The 17,988-nt window shown below is 32.3% G+C and overlaps 1 protein-coding gene across 7 annotated transcripts in view; it reads right to left on the reverse strand.

Moving 5' to 3' along the window:
- Window positions 1-325: 325 nt before the first annotated feature.
- PLOD2 (procollagen-lysine,2-oxoglutarate 5-dioxygenase 2) overlaps window positions 326-17,988 on the reverse strand; it is a 91,994-nt gene continuing 74,331 nt past the window's right edge. For 4 of the 7 annotated variants that reach the window (XM_005546013.4, XM_074031233.1, XM_005546016.5 and 1 more), the window contains 11 exons: window positions 17,649-17,770; window positions 16,059-16,163; window positions 12,831-12,956; window positions 10,183-10,324; window positions 8,966-9,028; window positions 7,883-7,996; window positions 4,383-4,448; window positions 3,744-3,848; window positions 2,469-2,615; window positions 2,234-2,359; window positions 326-2,064 (listed from right to left, as the gene is read on the reverse strand). In XM_005546013.4, the coding sequence (XP_005546070.3) occupies window positions 1,909-2,064; window positions 2,234-2,359; window positions 2,469-2,615; window positions 3,744-3,848; window positions 4,383-4,448; window positions 7,883-7,996; window positions 8,966-9,028; window positions 10,183-10,324; window positions 12,831-12,956; window positions 16,059-16,163; window positions 17,649-17,770 (1,272 nt within the window). In that variant the 3' untranslated portion in view covers window positions 326-1,908. The remainder of the gene's footprint in view (window positions 2,065-2,233; window positions 2,360-2,468; window positions 2,616-3,743; window positions 3,849-4,382; window positions 4,449-7,882; window positions 7,997-8,965; window positions 9,029-10,182; window positions 10,325-12,830; window positions 12,957-16,058; window positions 16,164-17,648; window positions 17,771-17,988) is intronic. The other 3 variants (XM_005546014.4, XM_074031234.1, XM_074031235.1) reach the window with 1 other exon arrangement.

Below are 17,988 nucleotides of genomic sequence, written 5' to 3' on the forward strand. Positions count from 1 at the left end.
CAGTGACTATAATGTCTTGTTCATCAACATATCCTTGGTGCCTGGAACAGTGCCTGGACCATAATAGAGACTCAGAAAATATTAATAAACAAATAAACCTATATTGAATAACGTTTGGCTTCTATTTTCTCACTTGTAAAACAAGTTATATCAAATCCGTAGTCATCCTAAAATTGAAGATTTTGTAATTTCATTTATAATTCAATAGTTTCACATATCATTAAATCTACTAAGCAAAATGAAAAATCATAGGTTTCATTCTTTCACACAATTTCATCATGTATTCACTTCTGAAGATAAACACCAATAATAAAGATAACAAAACTTTCTAAAATTATTTTATTTTTTATAATTTTCTAACACACAGTGTTAGAAAATGAATTTTGGCACCATGATTAAGAACTTCTTTTCAAGTTTAACCTTTACATTAAAAACAGTAGCTACAATAGGGATATTTCAACCTTACTTAGAGAAATGATAAAACATCAAGTCAACAAATATTTTTGTTGGAGAATTTTTTTATAAGTGGGATAAAGGGAGGTTAATATAGACACTCAGAAGAATAAAATGGAAATTATGTCAGGAAGATAAAAAAGCAAATAACCTTCCCCCCCAAAAAAGAATAAGGAGACAAAGGGCAAAAGGGAAGAAGCAAGGCTCAACAACTTTGTTTTCCTGATATAAAATTCAAGTACTTAAAAAGTGTTTTTTAAAAAATAATTAAATGCACTACTCATCTCAATGAAATTTTTCTTTTTCCTCACTATTTTCTAGAACTTTCTAAAAAAGGAAACAAAGAAAAAAAAAAAAACCTGTTTTGACTTAAGGGCACTTGCTGATCTTGACACTTGATAATACTTTAAGAAATGGAAAGGTTTTCCTAAATCTAATACCTGCTTAATATAATCCACTTTGGAAGATTCATCTGAAGAAACATAGGGTTTGATTTTTAATACAAAGGTAAAATAATCTGCCTTACAATCAAAACAAAAATGTTTTCAACCATATACGCTCCTCGGTTGTGTTTTGTACTAATTTTCTTTCTTTTTTTTTTTTTTTTTTAAGACGGAGTCTCACTCTGTCGCCCAGGCTGGAGTGCAGTGGCGCGATCTTGGCTCACTGCAAGCTCCGCTTCCCAGGTTCACGCCATTCTCCTGCCTCAGCCTCCGGAGTAGCTAGGACTACAGGAGCCCGCCACCACGCCCGGCTAATTTCTTTTTTTTGTATTAGTAGAGACAGGGTTTCACCATGTTAGCCAGGGTGGTCTCTATCTCCTGACTTCGTGATCCGCCCACCTAGGCCTCCCAAAGTGCTAGGATTACAGGTTTGAGCCACCGCGACCGGCCCCTGTACTAATTTTCTTGAGGAAAACGTTGTGTAATTTTTTGTGTGTTCCCTTAGTAACTACTGTAAATAAGACCTGCATAGGTGTTCAAAAAAGTACTTAGTTGCATACAAATCCAGTTAGAATCTGATTTTCAAGGTTTTAAAACATGGTAATTCATTTATACCCATTTTGTCTATATTTCCTCTATATTTTGATAAATAAAAATCTTCCCATGTTTTTAAATAAGAAAATATTAGTCTTGTCATTTGTACCTAAATATTTTATCAACTTGAAACACAAATTCATAAATTGTCATTATTCTCAGAGGCAACAAAGCATAGAAATAAATATTTAAGTTTTTTCTTTCTTTTCTTCTTCAACCTGTGTTTTAAGGCTCAGAGCAGACATTAAGAAATATCAAACAATTTTTATAAAAAGTTTTTCAAATGTTTGGCCCAAAGTGAAGTTGTTCTGTTGACGCTATTTAAATATTCCTCTCATATTCTCAGACACAACTTCAAAGACGTGTTCATGCCAGTCATTCGTCCAAAGAAATTTCAATTCAATGAAAAGTAAATAACTTAGGGATCTATAAATGACACTGCAATGTATCTTGTTCCATTTTTAACAGGAAGTCCTTCATGCAAATGTGTGAGTCTCCCAGGATGCATGAAGCTCCAGCCTTTTCGTGGTGATTCAATAGAGCAATTGTACCTTAGAAATTTGCAACCACCTCCCTAAAAAAGTTAAAATGAAGGAATATATCAGATTATATTTAACCAGTGGCAAAATTCAAATTATGTCATTTGAGCAAAATTTAAAAAAGAAAGTAAGGCCTAAGGCAAAGTCCTTTTCATAATGACGTATTTCTTTTGAAAAATCTAAAAACACAAAAGTCATAATTACCTGAAAGTCTTCTCCCACATTATTAAGCGCAATGTTTATGGTAAATGTAGAAGCATCATGATGAGGACGAAGAGAACGCTGTCTTTCAGGGGAGTATTTTACTACAAAATTCAGTAGTGCAAATCCCTGAAAAAGCAAAGTAAGCCAGTGGATTTGCTTATTAATAAAAACATTAAAAAGAACACCTGTGTAAAAGTTGGTAAGAAAGAGGCTGGAGGGGTGGGAGGATAACTACCTTCGTATAGTAGCCTGCAAAGACCTTCAGTGTAACTGGTGCAATGAACTCCCGGATAAAATGAAGCCATACATTCTCCAGATCAACTTGCTTCATGTGGATATCATCAGTTGGGACATTTTCATAACCACCAGATATACGGCTATCCTAGAAACAACATTAATGACATCATAGGTGTTGTCCACGTGCAATTCCCATTTATATTATAGTTTTTTTTCAACCACAGATCATAATAGACAAGAAAAATAACAGTAGTTCCAATGTGGCATATCATCTGCTTTAACTGTAAAATTATCAAAATAACTTAGGTAACATCTTTGTCAATGATACAATGATGAAACAAAGTAAATAAGGTCAGTAGACTCCTTTCCTACTTTTTATATGTATATGTAAAGTTTAACTATACAGTAAATAAAATTGACTTCCTAAGCCCTCATATCCCCTCTTAAAAATGAGTCTTTTTTTACACTGACCCTTTAGGCAGTCTTAGCTGCTAGATGAGCATACTGATGGCATATCTGCTTTCTGTATTACCAAATACTGAAAACAAGCTTTCCCCGCCCTTCCTCACTTCTATATTTGTAACACTCAAAAGTCTTTGAACGATTGCTTTTCATTATTTCACCACCTACCAACTTTAAGTTTTTCCTTATACTTTAAGCTTCCCTCTCCCTTATCAGCTCATTAGCTGGGGGACATAATCGTGCAGAGGCAGTAATATTCCAGAGTATTCTACTAAAAGGGCATGTGGTTCTCAGAGGAAAAGAAACACATCTAACCACTGGCAGGGGTATTTCCTGCCAAGTCTTTGACATTGAATGCAAATGCAAAACTGAATTACACCTAAGGCACTCAGATCCCTCCTTCCTATCTTTACACACAAAAACACAGTTTTGACAGATAAAGTTTGCCTTAGAGTTTTCACCACAGCTCACTGTGAAAATGCAAGAATAAAAAGTCGCCTTGGAAAACAGTGGTATCACTCTAAGACATGTGTTACCTAACATTAAGTCTGGCCTGAGGACACCGACCCTTAGCAAACATCCAGTGTAATCAAATGCATAAATGAGAAACCCACCCAGGCTGATGAAATTACTTAAGTGTTAAATAACTGGTTGGTGGGAGAAGTAGACTGAAATCAGCCTTGGCTAGCCAATTTTTCTAGGTCTAGAACTCAAAGACGTATGAGAAAAAGTGTATAACCCCTCAGAATTATCTGAGTATCTACTTAACCTACACACACATTTTAGTTCTTAGTGTGAAATTATGACTCACATGATGTTTTCCCCCAGACCATTTGCCGTAATGTTCCATTTCTTCTACTAATTCATCACAGGCTTTTTCAGAAAATATGGGGAACCAAAAGACATCTGGACAGGGCTATAAAATATGCATCATTGTTAGAAGACATAATAACTTCGGTGTCTTCGTAGTCTAAAATAGTTATTTTAATAAGTATAAAATAAAAAATCCTATATGACTAGGAAACATAGTTTTCTTTCATGGTTTATTGACAGTATTTTTTTTCTCATGGTACATAAATAATGGTGCACTTCAGAATTGATGACATCTTACATTCTCAAAAATTAGATATTAACAGTAGTTTTGAACAATAAGCTAAAAGAGAATTCATGTTTTGAAGATGTCTCTGAGAAAAGACTCTTTCAGAAAGAGAGCCAAGTCTCTTCCAAAGATAAGCTTTCACTGTAAGAGTTCTACATCAGAGATCTGTCAACAGTTCCTGTATCTAGTGGTGTCAGAAAGCTATGACACATAGGAGCATGCTTTTTAAAAAGGCATGCTTTTAAAATTTCTCCACTTTCACATCTTCTGTGAAAGTAGTATTATATTAATAATATTTCTTCTGGAAAATAACAGCAAAATTTTCTATACTTTGTAATCATTAATACAAACCTGTTCAACTATATTTTCAGTGAAAATCTTTGAATAATCACGGTTTATATACTTTTCCTTCCAGTCCTATAAAAAGAAGTACATATTAAAACAAATATCTTTATAAATACTGAAAAGTATAAAGCATATGCATTTTAGAAATTATTCAACTTATAAATGATTATGTATAGTGGACAAAATAGTAATTTTCAGAAGCCACAGTATATGGTTTAATCTTTGCCTGGTTCTGAATATGCTTATGTCATTCTATGAAATACAAAATTTTTATTTATGAAATATTGTACCTCAGGATTTTTTAAGTAATCTTATGGTGAATAGATTTACACATTTTACAGATGCTCCTTGACTCACGATGACGTTATGTCCCAATAAACTCGTGGGAGGTTAAAAACACACAATACCCTGATAAATCCATCATAAAGTTGAAAATTCCTAAATCAAGTCACCATAAGTTGGGGACCATCAGTATTTTAATATATACACAGAGTAGGTAAACAAATGCGTGCTTAAAGGTAAAAAACAAGGGGCAAAATTCTACCAAAAATATTTGTAAAAATGAATTAGTGAATTAATTAACTAGGGTCTGTCTTATATGTCTATAGTACATTATTCTTTTTTTGATTTTTTTAATGAATTTTAAAAATTTCTGCCTTCACTTCAGTCATTAATATTTATCAAGGAATAAACATGAGTTTACTAGCACTTTCACTTCTTTCAGTTACTAAAATAAGGGTTAGGGCTCTATACTGAAAAACAGTTCCTCTTTATTCTAATTCATGAATCTGATTCTTTTTGACCAATTTCTGGCATAAAATCCACACATAAAGATATCTAAACTTTTTTCAACAGAAGCTAAATAAATTATTTTATTGGGTCAAGTTCTTTATGCAAATATGGGTATTTACTAAAACGTGAACATATTAATATATGGAGTGATACAAGTATCCAAAAAGATCTCTTAAATTTAGAATATTTCTAGAAATTGTTAATTTTCTCTTTACAAAGTGCAAATACAAAGAGCCAGCAGGGAGGAAGTGAGACACAGATTCAAAATAATTCCAATCAAAAGATGTTTCAAAAGATATTTGCCTTAAATACATCTTTTGAGGCTCCATTTTAGGGTCTGAATATTTATATCATAATTTATGTCGTTAGTTTTGTATATCTGTTTATATGGAACTCAAACATTTTTCATGTGGAGGAAACAAAGGTAATCTTCAAAATTTTAATAAATTTCATGTTTATATGGTATATATGGATCAGATTTCTATATATCTCATTATTCCCTCTAATATTAATTAGCTTTCTGATTCTAAAATATGGGAAGAAACTGAATAATCATCCATAAGATTTAAGAATTTTTACCTATAGCATTTTTACCTGTGCATCAATACTGATTTTTCTTCAAGTAAAAAAAATCCCCCAAGATTTTATTTTAGGGCATTAGTATTAACATTTCATTTTAGATCACCTTTTAAATCATTGAGTAAACTGTGGCTTTATTAATTTCTTAGATATTCTGATAATGGGATAATCAATATGCATGTTGCTACGGGATATCCCTCATGAGGCATATTAAACAGGTTGATTTAACAGAGAACAAAGAAAGCCATGGAAAGAAAAGTTGTTCCTACTCAGTTCTGATGTTTTCATTGCTTACTTTCCAAAGACTTGAATCCTTGCACAAATATCTACAATTCAGGATATAATTCAGGACATCCTACCAGGAACCTAATGACATCCAAGAAATCAAATAATTCTATCCCTTAAGAACACCAAGAGATTCAATGGTGAAGTGAAATATGGAATTCTACCCTCACGACTAGAAAACACCTCTTTTCAACTTTACTTCTGTGAAAGAGGAAGGTATGTGGCTAAAATGGTACAAAAGTACTTTTAAAATAACAAAATGTCAAAAGATGTTATATTCCTATTCAGAATATTCAGAGATTACTACACTTACTATCCCCGTATCTTAACTATTCCTACGAAACAAAGGACAACTCTCCTCAGGTGGATTTAGTCTGCAATTTAAAACTTTTACTATTGGCAAGGGGAAAATCATTACAGCTGTGTTACATGTCTGATTGTTGAAGAGAGTATTTTCCCCTGAATAAGTGTGCCACTTGCCTAACAAAAAGATGTCCCTGTAAAACACAAAAGGAGCTAATTACTGCAGATTCAACTCTGTTTAAAAAAAAAAAAAAAAAAAAGAAAGAAGAAAACAGATGTTAAAAAGAAACCGTTTCTTCAAGTTAAGACTCTCTTCATATGCTGAATCAGTGTTCTCTGCAATTCTCTCTGGCTATCTTTGATGTACATTCACAAAATTGCCAAAAAATAATTTAAAAAATGTATTTTCCTAAACAAAATTTTTGAATTTTCTTCTAAAAAATCAAACTATTATAATATGTGAGCTATTTGTAGACATGCTTCTAAAATTATGATTAAAACTGGATGCTGCTTTTGAATACACAAAACAAAAATACTAGAATATTGGAAGACAACAAATTGATAATTTCCTTCCCCAAACCTAGTAACTGTCCTAATAAAAAAGAAAGTTATTGGTCAAGTTTAGATCTACTGTATAGATCATGAAATACAATTAATTATGTCGTTTTAATTTTTTTCTTTTTATTTACTTTTTAAAAATAATTTCAGCTTTTGGATTCAGGCAGTATATGTGCAAGTTTGTTACAAGTGCATATCGCATGATGCTAAGGTTTAGGGTATGACTGATCCCATCACCAAGGTAGTGAGTATAGTACCCATTAGTTGATTTTTCAACCCTTGTCCCCCTCCCTCCCCCCTCACTCCTCTAGTGATCCCCATCATCTACTGTCCCTATATTTATGTTCACAAGTACCCAATGTTTGGCTCCCACTCATAAGTGAGAACATGCAGTATCTGGTTTTCTGTTCCATTAATTCACTTAGGGTAATAGCCTCCAGCTCTATCCATGTTGCTGAAAATGACATAATATTGTTCTTTTTTATGGCTGTATAGTATTCTATGGTGTGTATGTACCACATTTTATTTATCCAATCCATCATTAACGAACACCTAGTTTGAGTCCATGTCTTTGCTACTGTGTGAATAGTGCTGCAATGAACAGATACAGATGCATGTGTCTTTTTGGTCAAATGACTTATTTTCTTTTGGCTATATACCCAGTAATGGAATTGCTGGGTCAAATGGTAGCTCTGTTTTAAGATCTTTTGAGAAATCTTCAAACTGCTTTCCAAATTGCTAATTTACATAGTGACCAACAATGTACAAGCATTCCCTTTTCTCCGTGTAGCCTCACCCATATCTGTTTCTGACTTTTTAATAATAGGCACTCTGACTGGTGTGAGACAGCATCTCATTGCGGTTTTGATGTGCATTTCACATTATGTCATTTTTTTAAAGCCTTTAACCACATTTCATATTATTAAACAACTGATTTATAACCACTTAGAGTTACAGAAAAATAATAAAGTTGAATATGAAATACATACCACAGGATTTTCAAAAATCTGCCAGAGGTCATTGTTATAATGAGAAGTATTGTAATTAGCAGTGGATAACAGCCTTCCAAATTCATGTCTATTAGAAATGTACATAAACACACCCTATATGTCAGAAAATAACAGCATTAATGTCAGAGGTAGGTAAAAAAGTAAATTTAATCATATGAAAAATATATAGAAGATATTAATTTCAATTTTTGTATTTCATTTATGAACATGCATTTTTAGTATTCATATAAAAAGTGCCTGGTTTTAAATAAAAAACTCAAATTTTGATTATGAATTCAGACACCACACAAAACTAGTAGATAGCACTGACACTCAACTGAAAAAAAGAATGGACTGTTTTTGTCCCTTTCTCATTGATCCTAGATGCAGACATCAGGGAAAAAAATTCCTGTTTGAAAGCAGAAATATTTTTGAGACACAGCGCAATGAATTATACCTCTTTTGGTTTCTTTCTCTTTCAAAGAAAACATCACATTTTTAAACAAGAATTCACTGCCAGTCATATTTCACCAGTCTGTTTCATTCCTTTCTTTTTCTGATGTTTAAAGGCTAACGCGCAAAGGAGTTATGCATTATAAAGGCAGATAAAGAAAACCAGTCTCATATTCTTGCCCCAAACCAGACAAATGTGGAAAACACCACGAGGTAATGTTGTTTCTTTTTGGACCTGTTTTAACGGTAAAAGAGTTAGTGATTAATTACTCAATGAGGTGCACCTAAACCTTACTGTAATCAAATTCTATTTTATACCTACTTCTATCCCCTTCTCTCCCTTTAAAAAGAAATAAAAACCTAAAGAAAGAATGAAAGGGACTTAGGTTTAACTTTCTCACCTGTCAACCATAAAATATAAATCAGCTCAAAGAGCCAAGAGTTGACTATCGCACAAGACCCATGCCCAAGACACGCAAAACACACACACACATAAACAGATGACTGATGAATATCAACATTTTACCAAGCTAAATGCAAATAAGGCCCTTAAAGAAACTTTACTACTAGGCAATATACTATATCAAATATTAAATAAACAAAAATAAATAAAATAAGTAAAAATAACACCTTTGGGGGGCTGAGCATTTGGAATGTTTCCGGAGTAGGGGAGTCTTTTTCCCTTTGTAAAGTCTAAAATGAAGAGAAGCATTGGGTAAGTTGACCTGTACACCCGCTCTCTCAGGTATCCTTTGGTAAATAAAAATAATAGCAGCTGTTGATCAAAAGCTAACATTCTGAAATGTCCTTCATAGACAACATGCAGAACAAGCAAAGCTTATAGCGCACACAAAGAAACATCTCCAGCTCTTTCAGCCCTTTCTTTTCTTTTTGGGAGGTGTTGGGGGGTCAAACATAAGTCTAAGCTCATTCCTTAGCAGAATTTTCATTAGACACATAAGACAATGGAAAAAATGAGTGAGAGAGGCCATTCCATGATGCGCTGTTGAGTCAAATTAGCCAAACATGAGCACAAAATACAATCACATAATAATGCACATAGGTTTGTAGAGAAAACAAACATATTCAAACAACACATGCTTTGTTAAACTAAGAAAAAAAATACTTGCCAACTTTTCTGATTTTTCATCAAATCACAATTGCTTATATAAATTTGGAAATCAGAAATAAAATAGCCCTATCATTTCCAAAACCAAAAATCATATCAATATATTCTAAACCATATCTATACATTTTGAATTTTCTAGTCATTTTAAGTTTATTTGTAGTGCAGCAAGGTATCATTAGTATTTTATTTAGAGTAAATATACTACGTATCTCAACTTTTCTACTAGTTTGGTGATAATAATCCTGCTTTTTAAGAATGTGAAGTTAATAATAATTTTAAAATTTCACCTGGTTAGAGAAAATGTAGACATTAATTTTAGAACAAAAACATCCTTAAATCTGGAAATCTTGTTTCATCAAAGCTTATCTAATTAATTTTAATTAGGTCAAGTGTTCACTATAGAATTTCAAATTAAAATAAAGATGTATTCTTAAAAGAGCAAAGCCGATTTGTAACAAACACAACTTTATTTTTGAAATCCAACTCTGTTGCCTATGAATTAGCGTGAGCACAAAAACTAACATTTTTCATGCCATTTCTACAAGTAAATGTTAAATTATCTCCAAAATTGCTCCCCAATTTTTAATACAGAACCAAAAAAATTGGCTAGTACTTACAAATTAGCAAGACAAAGGGCATCAAAACACAGTGACACACGAACTGGTAAAGCAAGCCATCTTACAAGAACATTCAAGCAAGCCATCATTGCATATCTTACCATTTCTCTAGCATTTCGGCAAAGAGCCATATCAGGATCCAGTTTATCACGAACAAAATAATTCCTTTCATTCATCTCTAATCGGAGTGTCTTTCCTTTAATTAAGTACACATTAGCCATGTATGGTACATTCCATACTCCTCTGAAAGTAAAGAGAAGACATTCTTAAATACCACAAATAGAAACAATTTTAAGTTTCATTTTTACCTTTTTAAAATAAATGCTTTGTGTTTAGATTTTGTATACACACATTATTGAATCAATATACAAATGTATTCAATGATATTTGCCCTATATATATGATTACATTTTTTATAGTATATTTAATGAGATTCAGGAGATAAACCACCCCCCCTTTGAATACATTTCAATTTTGGGTTGGTGTTTGTTTGGCGTTTTTATTATAGCTATCATATCTCAATCAGTTGTTACAATTAGACTACTATAATCTGTTATATAGAAGGTGTTTCTATTTAAAATTAAAGAATTTGATAGGATGAATCATAACACACAACCAGTGGTACACTAGACACAGCTCATACTGGCTCCCCAAAGTTAACTTTTACTGCCAAGTCCATGTTCAGTAATTTCACATTGGAAACTTAAAATCAGCCATGGTAGAAGTATTTACTCCAAACAAATGGGCAAGCTGTTTAAACCAGGGAATCCTCCACCTCCAGAAGCCAGTTGTTACACATTGACCAGCATACCACTGAATACAGCCTAAAATTCTCCAAAACTATATTCTCTTACCATTCATTAAGCCATCTTAAATATTTTATAGAAAAAGGAAAACATGAAGAAATACAGCTGGTAGCACATGAATGTTGGAAGGTTCTTTTGTAATTCATCCTTTCCCACATCTATATTCTCACTCTGAAAATGACTCATTTCATAAAAACTGTAAAACAAGTTTTGCCTCTAAGACTGTGTGCCTTGCTTTTAGAGAACATGAAGGCAAGATCTTGACCAAGAAATGTAGTTAGATATTAAAAGAAATATGATATTGTATCTTACTAGACCAGCCTCAAAGAAAAATGCTTTAAGGAGTTACAGCAGTCCCCGCCTTATGTGAGGGTGATACATTCCATGACCCTAGTGGATACTTGAAAGCACATAGTACCAAACCCTACAAATATACTACTATGTTTTTTCCTACACATACAGACTTATAATAAAGTTTAATTTATAAATAAAGTACAGTAAGACAACAATAGAACTATAACAATATGCTGTAATAAAAGTTACATGAATGTTTACAATTTCTCTATCTCAACATATCTTCGTATTTTCAATCCACAGTTGACTTGAAACCATGGAAAGCAAAACCACAGATAAGGAGGAATTTCTGTATAGAACGTATCAGCTAAATTCAGAAATTAATCTCTGGGGAATTATTCAGTGCTTCAGCTTACACACACACACACACACACACACACACACACAAAGTTGCTCCTTCGTGTAGCTTTTGGACATGAAGTGTATTCCAGTTCAAAAGCCTCTGTCATATTTTTTTCCTTATACTTTAGACAACAATGATAGGAGGTTGGACAGAAAATCACCAATGCCGAAAGCAATTTGAAACGAATTTTCCCTTCTTCCTTCACAAACCCTCATTTCTGATGTGCCCAAGATACAATCGGGTATACTGTCTATACAACTCACCCAGAGTCAATACAACTGCATAGAAACAACAGAACACAATCTTAATAGCATTTTCTCCTCTACCATGCATTTTAATTGCAGCTAACAAAAACCTTTATTGTATTTACATCATTCAGATTGAAGCTTTCCACACCAGTTACTATTTCAACAAGCAACACATCTTTTTACCACTCAACTATTTGAACAGAAACGTGTACCTTTTTTTTCTTCTAAATTTAAGGGCACATCCTTTTAGTCCTGAGAGTGTACTGCCCCTTTGTAATCAGGCTGACATGTTTGAGAACTAAGGCAAAGCATGTAATATCTTAGTCACTCTGGTCCATCATATGTATGAAAAGAAGAATGACATTCTTCCCCAATATTACCTTAGCAAAACTATTTCAATTGTGATTATTTTTAGTAATATCAACCATTGTCTCTGAAATAAATATAAATCATGCACACGCTTTTCAGTAAATATATTCTTTTCAATCTCTAGAAGTAAAAATCTAATATTTGTGAAAAAACTTATATTTAAAGCAGAATAATAGCTATTTCACACACAAAAACATCATGCAATCAGGAATACTGGAGTGTTCTGGCTGTTAGTGTTACTGTTGGCTTAATTATAAATTTTAAAACCTATCAAAACAACCCTTAATTATAACCATTAAAAAGTCAGTAAACTAAATCCCCTTTCCAAACTTTTAAATAAAGAGTATTACTCTTCTATCAACCATACTGTGAGTATGGTAACCATATATTATCTCTTAGTATTCCCCACAGCAATGAGCTTGTTCCTTTGAAGATTTGGGACTTTAAAACAATTTTTTTAAATATTAGTTTTATACTGGTATTTCAGGATTCCAAGTGGTCTTGGGTTCCCAAATTCCCATTAACTATAAAGAAAAGAGATGAATAAAAAAAAATTTCAAGTAATACTAATAAGACTACATCTTTAGATTATGATATTTCACATTAAAATATTAAATCAAGTAACTTACACTCTATTTCCTTGAACAATATCCACATAATCTTCAGATCGTGCATAGTATCCATCAGGACTCAATGCTCCCCAGAAATTGGACCACAGCTTTCCATGACGAGTTACAAGAGGAGCAATGATCTTTCTGAAGACAGAGAGAGAGTGAGAGAGAGAGAGAAACCTATATAATTATTTATTTTTAAATTACCACAGAATTATGTATTTTGGGCTTAGCATGACATATAACACAATAAAGCTCATTTAACAAACCTGCAGTTAATAAAAATAAAATAAGGATCTTCTTTCCCAACATCTTTGCTTAAATAAGTATATTGCCAATTTTCAACCATATTTCTTAAAAAGAGTAACAAAGAAGGAAAAAGTAATTGAAAATGCTAATGAATACATAAAAATGACTTTTAAAAATGCCTTGCTTACATCCAACAGAGGGAAACTACTTTAGTTATTTAATTATATTTAAGTTTAATTAAAGTATTTTGGAACCTATACTAAATGAAAACAAATATTTTTATTGTCACTTGGCAAACAGCCCCAATGCATTAAGATATTCAATTAATATTTGTTGAATTTTTAAAAAATGAATGAAAATGAACTGAGACGTTTGTAAATAGGCACAATTTTCCTGTAATTAAGTCTCAAATTACTTAAGTATGTTTCCAGTTTTCCATGACTTTAAAAAATGACTTGTGATTACAGTAAGCTAGTCCTGGCAACACTAAACTTTATTTTAGAAAGCAAATTTATGGAACAACTATTCTTTATAAGAAAAAAAAAAAAAAAACCCTATTTCACAATACCTCTATCTTGTGAAGACCAGCTGGGCCCTTTCTATTACATGCACAAAAGTGAAATAAAATAAACACACATCGGGCCAGGCACGGTGGCTCATGCCTATAATCCCAACACTTTGGGAAGCCAAGGTGGGCGGATCACAGGGTCAGGAGGTTGAGACCATCCTGACCAACATGGTGAAATCCCATCTCTACTAAAAATACCAAAAAAAGTTAGCCAGGCATGGTGGCGCACACCTATAATCCCAGCTACTCAGGAAGCTGACACAGGAGAATCGCTTGAACTCGAGAAGCGGAGGTTGCAGTGAGCCAAGATCGTGCCAGTGCACTCCAGCCTGAGCAACAGAGCTAGACTCCGTCTCAAAAAATAAATAAAAATAAATACACATCATGCAAAATAATAAATTTTGGTTTATTCTTCCAAATTCCGACTAAACTATTAATCAGAAACACATATATTGTTTTGTTTTGAATACCTACAATATGGGAAATAATAACATGAATTAGAATCTACATACATTAATTTTGGAAATAATTCAATATGAATAACTATCAAATACTTAATTTAAAAAGAACTTGTAATTTATAACCCCAGCTGCCTCCTGAAAAGGTTTAAACCAACAAATTTGGGAAACCAAAATCCATCTGCTGTATATCTCGATGTTTTTGTGAATGAAAAGGAAGGATGGCAGCCGAGGAACGATTCATATTATTATACAATTTAAGGAGTAAAATTTAGAGCAAGAGAGCAAATAGAGATAGGAAGAGGAGAGGAAAAAAGAGAGCCGATGAGAAGCTAGAAAGCCACATGCCCAAGATGTGTCACATCTCTTTCTCTACCCTTCAGTCGAATCTACTAAATCTTGCAACATTCCTGGCATATGTGAATAGCTTATAGAAACCGCATGTCTAGATACAGAAGCAAGAACCATAGGTACTCCATAAACCTAAACCTTTGACTAACAGAATTCCATGGAGACATGGCTTGAGTTTTACTCTTTAAGGGGTAAGGACCCAGATGGCAGGTAAGTCCCTTATGAGGGAATTTTTTTTTCTTTTATAAGGTTTAAAATGTTTAATATTAAGGGGGATATATGCCAAATACATGGTGTAAATTCATTAAATAGTTCACCAAGAGAATAATTAATATCTAAATTATAGTCATAAAATGAAAATATCTAAATATTATTAAATACCTCTATCTTGTGAAGACCAGCTGCGCCCTATTACATGCATAAAAGTGAAATAAAATAAACACACGTTGGGCCATATAATAATAACATCTAAATATTATTAAAAAGCATATGTGCATTACACACTATAGCATTTCAATCAAATTAAGAGAAAGCAATGCAAATTCAAGAAAATAGTACTGAATTAAACTAGGTTTCAAGAGTTACAAATCATACACTATTTCGTATCTCTAGGGTATCACAACTGCTTTTCCTTGCCAAATGATCAAAACCTCATTCATATGCTTTGGAAAATTACCTACAATGTATAGATAGTTAACTTAGATATTGAGTATCTATAACACAGCTATACAGTTGTGTTGTATATACAGATTGCTACAGAGAGGTCTTAGATTTTTGAAGTAAAAACTAAATTCTCAAATTTACAAATTCTAGTGATATATCTATATAGATATAGATATAGATATTATATATAGGGTGGGTTAATAAAGTATACTAGATTTCTCATGTATCTTACTTAACAAAATAAAAAGTCATTCTAACATTTCATCTGCTAAACACTCTACTTATTATGAGAAATAATTGTGTTAATACATGTACTTACAACACCTGGCACTTAATAAGCACTTGTTAATGGTGAGTTCTTAGCAAGAGTAGTAAAAATGGTATTAGTAGTATTAGTAGTAGTATTGACAAACAAACATTAATATCATTATAAACTGATATACGTGGTGTCTTTTTCCCATTTCAATTGAGTTAAATGAGCAAATAGGCTCTGTTAGGTGTTAATTAGTTTAAAAGTAAATAAAGCTACAAATATGACTGTGGGATGATTTATACCTCTGAAATTTCTTTCTGATACTAAGGACTACAACTCTGTATGCAATAACTATTTTGGTCAGAAGTTTTGTGAAATTCTACTTTAAAAATATCTATAGAGAATAAAACAACTCTAAATTTTAGTATCAGATATATCATAATTTCACCTAGCTTTAAACAGAAAAATGGGCCAAGTAATTGTATTTGTGATTATAACTAATATTAAATATTTCTAGATGTATTCAGGTTGTTTTCTATGACTCTTAAAATGAAAAATAATTAACTTGAATTGAAAAGTTTATAAGCTGTAGAATATAACTAAGTTCCCTCAATTTACTAAACACGCAATAACTACACTATGTTCACATCAATATGAAAAATGATCATTTTAACCATAAATTGATATTGAATTTTAGACAGTACCTGTTTTGTTCAATCAAAATTTTTAAAGTCCTTGGATTTGTCAAAACAACATCTGCATCCACACTAAAGTAATAATCACACTTTTCATCCTGACGGCAAAAGTCCCTAACATTGAAAAAGAAAATGAAATGGGCATGAGATAAAATAAGTATCTGCTGACTGAAAAATGTTAACATAAATATTCTTATACATAAAATATGGTTCTCTAGCATACTTTTCTAATCAAAATAGAAAGACAATAGCTGAAAGGATATATATATTGTCTTAAATTTCAAAATGTTCAATTTAACACAGATATTCATAAGGAGATCACCTCTAAAATTTTAGGCCAGTTAAAATATATTTTCAAGCCACTAAATATTTTAAGGCATAAAACATCCACAAATCAAAATGTTTTTGCACACATACATACACATGCACACAAATGCAACTTGTATATCCCACAACTCAGTTTTAAAAGAATGTTGGAGATATAAGTATATGATTTCTCAGGTATTAATATTTTAAGAACTTGATTTGCATCAAGTTTTCTAAGAGAGTTATTCCCCTGCCTTCTCATGAAGGGCAGTGACTATTTTTGCTTTCCCTGGTACAGTTTGTAACATTATCATCAGGAATATCAAGGAATGAACAACTGAAGATACCAGATGACATTTGGGTTATCAACTTCCTACCTCTGAGCTCCCCTCCCTGTCAGTCCCAGCCAGCACTTTTTGCTGTTGTCAGTGTGTGTCTCCACACCACATTTGTTCCAAGCAACTGTCAAACAAAATACCAGACAGGAACACTTGGTACAATCATGAAAAAAAATTTTAAAAAATATGTTCTGAATGTGGACCCAGAGGATTCTCCAATGAATAAATTATGGAATCATTAGTAATAACATCAGTTTGGTTTTCCAGAGGCCTCTTTTCTGTCTATCCCTACACCCCCAACCTAGTCAGAATCCAACCCTCTGGGACCTCAGCTTCTGCAGCACAGGCATGAGGGTTCGTAGTAGATAAGACTAATTCCTGATGAGAATGGATTATGTCTTCACCTTTTTATCAGCTGCTCTTAACACACTTCCTGGCATTCACTGAATACACGATTGTTTTTACTACTACTAGAGTTTTATTAGTAGAAAGAAGTATTAACAGGGCTAAACAAAAGGCCTACAATACCCCTTCTTGGGATTACAGTATTATCTAGATCAGTGAGCAACTGGAGAGTAAAAGCACCTGTTTCCCCCACAGTCTAAAAACACACTTTTACTACACACAACCTTCAGAGCGTACATGTAACTTCAAGTCACTGCTATGAAAGTCATACTATTCATTTATCTGCAGTTTAAAAAATCTTGATCTTACTTTGAGTCATCATTTGATTAAACATATTGACTCGTAGCCATTAAAAGAAAAACATAAGTAACTTCTACAGCCCTTTATGTATAAATACGTACAAATATAAACGCAGTCTAAGTTGGCTACTGCATACACAGACAAATAGTTTGAGACACCCAAATTTAGCATAACAATTTTAATTTAAAAGTTTATTTTTTCTTAAAGTTTCCTTAGTAGAATAATTTAATTTTAATTTATTAAAACATACATTCCCATGTTTCTGGCTTCTGCTTGACTTAGATTTTCTTCTGGTCCTACTATTTTTATAGTTTTGATTTCATGCTTAGCTTTATCAAAAAATACCTTGATGTCCTTTTCATGATAAACTTCCTGTAACATATTTTAAAAATCAAAAATTAGAGAATAAGACAATAAGATGACTGAAGTATTCATATGTAGAGAGTGCTTCACATTCAAAGTCGTGAATTCTATAATTCAGATATTCAATTACATATAAAATAATAACCACATTAAACATGGTATATTTAGATATCACTTAAATGTCACATGAATAATCTTAAATACATATATATCAATATTCTTAAAGA

This window comes from Macaca fascicularis, chromosome 2 (assembly GCF_037993035.2).
Source record: "Macaca fascicularis isolate 582-1 chromosome 2, T2T-MFA8v1.1".
NCBI lineage: Eukaryota > Metazoa > Chordata > Mammalia > Primates > Cercopithecidae > Macaca > Macaca fascicularis.